The following is a 7,779-nucleotide window of genomic DNA, read 5'->3' as shown; positions in this document are numbered from 1 at the left end:
CAACTGGAAAGAACTGGATATTTTTTTAATTAGAGGAAACCATCATCAGACTCATACAAGCATTTGTCATCATTAATAGGTTCCCAAGAGACACAGAGTGACCCATTTGCCTGAGCCAGGTCAAGCAGGAGTGAATGTCTTGAGAAATTTGAGCACTTCATGCCCTTCCAGTACTGCTCAGGTTCCAGGTTAGTTTTCTCCTCTGGTCTCCTTCCCTGGGCTCAAATTCTCACCGACTGGCAGTGGAGGGTTTGAAGAATGTTGGGTGGAATGTTGCTGACCCCAGAGTTCCTCCCACTTGAAGGCCTGCGTAGGGTTATTTGGACTCCTTCCTGCTCTGTACCACAAGTGTTCCCACCCACAGCCCACGGGAGAGACTGTGCCTGAGGGACAAGGGGCAGCAAATTCCTCAGGCACCTAGGAGATAGGCCCTACATTCCCCCTGACAGTGAAGTCACAGCAAAAGCAAGGGAGGACAGCTGCTTACAGTTCCGCCAGCCCCGCTGAGTCCCATTGCTGCTTCTCCTCTGCCAGTCCCAATGTCATTACCACTGAGGCCCTGGGATTGAACTTGAGTTATGAAGGCCACACATGAAAACAGAAGAAAGGAGATGACGAGGAGGAGACAAGAGGGTTGAAATTGAACAGGGAACAGATTAAAAGTAAAGCCAGAATGCCACTTGGTGTGTTTTTTTTCCCCATTCTCCTTTATTCCTTAAACACCTAGTTACAAGTTGCACAAACAAAAAATAAAGGTAGAGGACACAGGGGAGATTTTTGTGATGTGAAGGAGGTGGGAAGGAAGAAGGACTGAGGACCAGACCTCTCTCTCCACACACAGCACTGAAGGAGGACTAGGACCCCTGCAGCAGGGGATCTGAGAAGGAGGTGGGCAAAGGTCCAAGGTAGCTGAGGGAGGGAAGAGGCCCCTAAACCCAGGGCTCCCCCCAAAAGCCTTCAATGTATGGCAGGGGTCGAATGGGGAAGGTGAGGAGGTTCAAAGATGGAGCAGCAAAATGAAAAATCAAGTTAGTGGATACAGGAGATGCGGAGTCACGGTGGGAAGGGAATTAAAGGAGGAAGATGTAGATAAAGGGGGCAGTGAACGGTTCTCCCTGAGACTCCAGGGAGAGCGGGGGGCCAGCTTGCCTGTTAATTTAATATTAAAGTGGGAGCGGGAGTTGGAGAGGACAAAGTTATATCGGGGGATGACTTGTCAGCCTCTCAGCCTGTACCTAGAGGGGGAGAGAGAGGAGTACAAGTCAGAAAGAAGACAAACGATAAAAGCCAGGAGTTGGGGGTTAATTCCTACTCGGATGAGAGTTCTTTCTGTAGCAACTAAAACTTCTACCAAAGGCAGTATTTGCTAGGCACCTGGACTGTCTGTGCCTCCAATGTGCATAGGTACACTCCCCAACCTCCCTCCTGTGCCTGACATCGTACAATTCCGCCCCCTCAGATACTTACAAGAGAGGCTGAGGGCCCAGGGCCCTCACCAGTCATAGCGGCGGGACTGTCGGGAGGGGGAGTCCTCAGGGGCCTGTATGGCCAGGCGGGGAGGCCCCTCCGTCCTTCGGCCTCCGCCCCCTGAAGCCTCATGCCTTCGAAATTCCAGAGGGCGCTGCTGCCGGAAGCGGGACGTCTCTCTCCGCCATTCATCATCGAATGCTGCGGCCTCACCTGGAGAGGAGAGACCAGACACCATCGGTGGACCGCCTGGCTTCCGGAGGGAGGTGCAAGGGTGCGCCACAGGCTTCTAGCACTGACACTGCCGTGAAGGCTAAGAGAAGGGGTTTGGGGATGTGTGGGGGAGGGCAAGTTTATTTAGCAATTTTTGGTTCAATGTGGTTCCTAGAAGCCACTAGCAGGCCTAAGGCATGATCCCTGGAGAAGGAAGTCAGGAATGGGATAATTATTTACTTAAGGAGCAGAGTCCCAAGCACACAGTAAGTATTTGATAAATATTTTTTGATTTTAAAAAAAGAGAAAAAAAAAAAAATGGTTCCAGATGGAGAGGGTAGATTACTATCAACCTCTCACTGAGGTGACAGAGTCTGCCCCACCCTGGTGACCTGACTCAGCCCCAAAGCTGACAAGGCTCCAAGTGAGGTAAGAATATAGGGCTCACCATCACCCGGCAGGTGTGACTCAGTGGCTGAGCATCAACCTATGAACCAGGAGGTCACGGTTTGATTCCCAGTCAGGGCACATGCCTGAGCTGAGGCTTGCTCCCCAATGGGAAGCATGTAGGAGGCAGCCGATGGATGATTCTCTCTCATCATTGACATTTCTATCATTCTCTCTCTCCTGTCCTCTCTGAGATCAATAAAAACGTTAAAACAAATAAATAAAAGAAATATGGGGCTCACTATCTTTTGCCCCCAAAAAATATCTATGGATGTAGGGAGAAAGAGCTGGTATCTCCTAGTTCACAGAAACTGGACTAGGGGCTACTGGCAGCGAAGCTGGAAGGGCGGTGAGCAGCAAGGAAGGCTCACTTTCATCCAGGTTGATGTAGTCCTGCCGCTCTTCCTGGTCCCCCGTGCGGTGGTTTCGGGAGCGCTGGAGGATGTGAGCCCGGTCTCGGATGTGATGTCCGATGGACATCTGCTCCAGTCCGCTGTCCGAGTCCCGCACAGTCCTCCGCGTCTCCCGGATCTGGGAGGAGGCAGAACACGGCACATTCAGCTGCCCCTTCCAAAGCCCAGGCCAAACAAACCACCCACAACTCAATCTTGGAAAAAGAAGGCAGGGTTTCTGGGGCTGCCACTCAAATCCCGCCTTCTCAGAGGAAAAGCTCTCCCACTCACCCCGCCCGGCGCCGAGCGCATCTCCGACGTCTCCTGGTAGACCTTGGGGGCACCGTCGCCCGTGTTGGAGTAGGAGATGACGGTGGAGGAGGAGAAGGTCTGGCAGTTGCCTCCAGCAGTCATGTGTTCCTGAGAAGGAAAGGGTCCAGGGGGGCTGAAGGGGAGGGGCTCTGGAGACAGGCTCCCACCCTTCGGCTGCCTGTTCTTGCTCCTGTCTTCCTCACAGAATGTGAAAATAAGAAAATGTCAGATGGAGGGAAAACTATGGGGAGGGAGGGCATGTTTGGGAATGGGGGGGGGGGGAAGGGGTTGGTAAGGTATGTACACATATAATATCTTAATAAAAAATAAATAAACAAACAAAAATGTCAGGACTCATCATTACCCCCAAATGCCTGGCCAGGGTGGCTCAATGGTTGAGCCCTGACCCATGAACCAAGAGGTCGCCAGTTGGATTCCCAGGAAGGACACATAGCCCGGTGGCAGGCTTGATCCTCAGTGTGGAGATGTGGAGGCAGCCAATTGATGTCTCTCTCTCTCTCTTCCCCTCTCCCTTCCTCTCTCTCTAAAATCAATATGAACGTATTTTATTTTAATTTTTTTAATTGATTTTTTAATATGAACATATTTTAAAAATAAGTAAAAAGGAAGGATTGTAAGAGATTGAGCCTTAACTGCATATTTCATGAGAGTGCTGCTGCTGCTGCTTGGCATGAGAGCGGACGCCGGAACCCATGCTCTCCGGATTCAGTTTCTTTACCCAGCGTGACCCCTTCTCTATCACTCTTCCCCACTCCTCTGAGGGCTCGAGGTGGTGCCAGGGGATGAAACAGGAGTCTCACCATGTTTCCGATCATGTCGTTCATCATCCCAAACATGTCCATGAAGCCACCCGACTGCAGAGAGACGGAGAGCAGAATGAGCTCAGAGACAACCCCCCCCCCATCCCGTTCTCTTTCTCCCTCACGCCTAGCAGCCACCCTTTGTCATTCTTTGTGAACGTGTTTCTCTCCCTGTATACCGCAGCCCTCCTCCTCAGCCTCTACGGCTGTTCTGACCCAATTTCCCTTTTCCTGCCTGCCCTACGGATGCCGAAGTCAATGGACTCTCACCTGTGAAGGTGGTGGGCATGAACTTGTACAGACAATCTTCGAAAAGCCATGTCTAGTGGGCCCTTCACCCGCACCTCCCTCCTGGGAGAGACAAACTTTTCTAGACAAGTACATTTTCCTAGTGAGTATGGCTCCTACAAGGACACAAGTCCATATTAGCGTCTTTATCTCACAGACTTATAGCACACAGCAGGCCCAGAGTTTTGAGAACACTATAAAGTTTCTACGATTACCCATAAGACTACTCTAGAGAGGCACATTGGGAAGTAATATCTAAGTGAATAGAGTGTATCTGAGGTGGAAGGACACAAGGAGATAAGAACTCACCATTCCCAGCATCCCAAAGGGAGAGACAGCCCCAGCCTACAGGAACACAGAGAGAACAGACGTAAGCGATCCCACACCCAGCCCATGGCCTCGGCTGGTTTCCCACCCTCCCCTCAAAAGGGTATCGCTAACCCTTCCTCCAGACTCCTTCCCCCTTTGCTACGTTGCTAAACTGGCTGTCGTGCCAGAAAAATCAGGCGCTTTACTAACCACCCTCCGACCTTTCTTAGGGTCTCAGGTACCCCGCAGCACCGTTACCTGCACCCTGCGGCCGGCTGGCCTGGTCCCTGGCACGTTGCCATCTGTAATGCTGAGGAAGGGGCTGTACCCAAAGCCGCCCGACAGCATTCGGTTCATATGCTGACGGTGAATAGCAAAGGGGTCCCTGTGGAGTGAGAATCCAGTATGGATGGCAGAAGGGCCAAGCAGTCAACCACCCCTTCCCCCTCCCCACCCCCAAGAAACCGGTCCTCGGGAAGATGGCACAGATGCCTGCTTCCCTCCAAGTTGGGGCTGGAGCTCAGCATCCAGCCAGCACACACAGTGGGAACCCACGGGTCTGCAGGAACTCCTCAGACACCTGAAGTGGACTGGGATGAGTCCCTAGAGCATGAGGGGGAGGGAATACTCACATCAGGAACATGGGATCCTCAGGCTCCCCATCCCTCATGAAGCGGAACATCCTGATTTTAGCTCCAGGGGGCTCCACACTGTAAAGATGAGATAGTTGGAGGCAGCCGGGCTTTGCACAGCCGCTCGGTGAAGGGACTCCCGCCGCACTCACTGTCCCTTCCCAATGCTGTAGCTGACCTCCCACCCCAAACGCCAGTGAGACCTTCCTCCAGGTGTTACCACCACCACCCTCCGGGGAGAGAAGAGCTCTTCAAACCTCTCGCAAGGAGGGCCATGGAAAATGTCCAAGCCTCTCAGTTTTCTGCCTCTCCCACTCACAGCCATCCTCTCCCCAAAGCCCGGGCCAGAGCCATACCCCCTCCCCTGACGACACAGTTCCGGATGCGAATGCCAAGTGCCGGCCCTGCGCCCCACGGTGACCCCCAACCACCCCGCCCCCTCCTCCCACCCAGCCGCTGCCCCGCCGCCCCCGGCGGGCCCCGCAGTCCCCGCCGAACTGTCAGAGGGTCCCCGCCTGGCCCGGGCTCCCCGCCGGGCAAAGCAAAGCCGGAGAGGCCGGCCCTCCCCTCCCCTCCCCTCCCCTCCCCGCGTCCCAGGCTCGCAGCCCCTGCAGCCCCGCACCCCCAGCCTCACCGGTCCCCGCCTCGGGCTCAGCGGCCCATCCGGCCGGTCTGGCCTCCCGTGCGCTGCAGGGTCGGGGCTGGCGGCGCCGGGCGCACGGTCGGTCCGGGCTCGAGCTCCTCCTCGGCCTCCCGCGCCGCCGCCTCCCGCAGCTGCTGCCGCCTCCGAGCCTCCCGCGGCCCACGGAACCCGAGCCCCGGCCAGGCCCGGGCGGAAGTGACGTCACGGCGGGGACGCCCACCCCGGGGCGGCCCGCGGAGCCCCGCCCGCCGGCGGCGTGGGGAGGAGGCCGGGGCCGCTCCCGGGGGGAGGGGAGGGGAAGGGGCAGGGCGCGGGGTCCTCTGGGGACAAAGGGTGATGGAGCTGATTGGCAACCGGGGCTCGGGGTCTGCTGCCGGGTTCTGCTCCGCGAGTCATGCATCCTCTGCTCCCAGGGTTTGGGGGGAGCAGAGGATGCATGACTCGCGAAGGATGGGGCTGGGCGGGGCGGCACGTTCGCTCAGGCGAAGGAAGCGGACAAGGGGCAGATGCCCATGGGGGGCGATAGATGGGGAGCACGCTCCCCGTTAGAGGACCAGACGGGGCGGGCCCCGCGGGAGCCTGGAGCCGGCTTTCTGCCGGAGAGGCGTCCAGCCCCGGAGGCAGGAAGGGCGGCGATTCCGCAGGGGAAGCGCCGGGGCCAGTTCGGGAGGAGGCGTGGCCGCTGCGTGACGCCGGAGGCGGTGACAGCACCGCCCCGTCCGGCCGGCGGGGGCTCGGAGCGCTCGGGCGGGGCAGGGTCCAGGTGTGGGGGGGGACTTGGCCGCCAGGTGGCGCCCTTCGGTCAGGCTGGAACCACCGCCCCTGGGGAACTGGATCTGGCGAGGTGCCTCACCCGCTCCCTGCACCCTACCGTGAGGGTCTGACTGGGGAAAAGCTCTAGTTCCGAAATCATGTAGCTTAGTACCAGCCTTCCCTTCCTGCTCCCTAATCCCTGTGTCCTCAAGAGCTCCCAGCCCTGCCCTGATCCTGCCTCTCGTCAGGTAGCTAGGTCACAGGTCTGAAGATTGGGAGAAGCTTCGTGCACCAGAATCACCCTGGGGTGGAGCTGGAAGCAGACTCTGGAGACCTGACTCCGAGGCCAAAGACTGATAACTTTGACATAGTAAAAGTCTTGCATAAAATCTGGCCTAACCGGAGAGAAAGGCCCATCCCCCTGGGTGCCAGGGAATTTGGACCGTCTAGGGTGGACTTTAAACCAGATTTATCCAAATTCTAGCTCTCCCTGGTTCTTTACTCTGGCTGCCAGCCATCTGAGTGCTGTGTGGAGCCTGACAACCAGAAAGACTTGTTCCCAATATTTCCCTGGGGGAGGAAGAGGAAGGGGTCCATGGTGACTGGGGGGGGGGGGGGGGAGAAAGGTACTGGGGGCAGGGCTTCTCAGGTTTCTTTGGGTTTGATCATCATTAAAGAGCAAAAAACAATAGTGAAGACAGAGGGTACAGAGACATAATTTAGAAGCAGGCTGACTGGCAAAGCCAAAGAAGACAAAGACACAATAAAAGAAAATTTGTTTTCATTGATATTTCTGGGGAAGAGACTTAGTAAAATATTTTACATTTATCTTCCAGGTGCTCTATCTCTTGACATCTCACCATGCAAGTGGCCCTGGAGCAGATCCCAAATGCTGTTTACAAATTACAATTTAGCTTCTAACTATGAGAGAAAGCTCCAAACCTGGGTTTTGTCTCAGGTTAACAGAAATCCTGAACAGATGGGGATGAAGGAGGAGACACGAGAGCTCATTTTCAGTGTTCCCAGAGACATACCATTAAGGCAGCCATCTACTCCAAGAATTGAAGGGATGTAATTTTACAAGAATTTTTCTGTCCTGACTGGCTTGGCTCAGTGGATAGAGCATCAGCCTGGGGACTGAAGGGTCCCGGGTTTGGTTCCAGTCAAGGGCATATGCCTTGGTTTTGGACACATACCCAGGGTGTGTGTGTGTGTGTGTGTGTGTGTGCAAGAGGCAGCTGATCGATGTTTCAGCTGATTGATATTTCTATTTTTTTATGTATTTTATTGAGTTTTATATATATATATATATATATATATATATATATATATATTATTGATTTCTTACAGAGAGGAAGAAAGAGAGATAGAGAGTTGGAAACATCGATGAGAGAGAATCATCAATCAGCTGCCTCTTGCACACCCCCTATTGGGGATGTGCCCGCAAACAAGGTACATGCCCTTGACCGGAATCGAACCCGGGACTTTTCAGTCCACAGGCC

The 7,779-nt window shown here is 54.9% G+C and overlaps 1 protein-coding gene across 1 annotated transcript; it reads right to left on the bottom strand.

Annotated features, from left to right (window-relative positions):
* Nucleotides 1–684: 684 nt before the first annotated feature.
* Nucleotides 685–5,814, bottom strand: MLF2 (myeloid leukemia factor 2). Its single transcript, XM_084878071.1, has 9 exons — nucleotides 5,516–5,814; nucleotides 4,882–4,959; nucleotides 4,508–4,634; nucleotides 4,250–4,285; nucleotides 3,653–3,706; nucleotides 2,811–2,939; nucleotides 2,499–2,658; nucleotides 1,468–1,680; nucleotides 685–1,235 (listed from the first exon to the last, which is right to left on the bottom strand). Exons 2-8 carry the CDS (start codon nucleotides 4,929–4,931, stop codon nucleotides 1,493–1,495), a joined length of 744 nt encoding a protein of 247 aa, XP_084734197.1. The 5' UTR covers nucleotides 4,932–4,959; nucleotides 5,516–5,814; the 3' UTR covers nucleotides 685–1,235; nucleotides 1,468–1,492.
* Between the last annotated feature and the right edge of the window lie 1,965 nt (nucleotides 5,815–7,779).

Source organism: Pipistrellus hanaki (genome assembly GCF_964339955.1).
Source record: "Pipistrellus hanaki genome assembly, chromosome: 3".
NCBI classification, from domain to species: domain Eukaryota; kingdom Metazoa; phylum Chordata; class Mammalia; order Chiroptera; family Vespertilionidae; genus Pipistrellus; species Pipistrellus hanaki.
The sequence above is the reverse complement of the archived record's forward strand: the minus strand, read 5'-3'. Positions and strand labels throughout refer to the sequence as shown.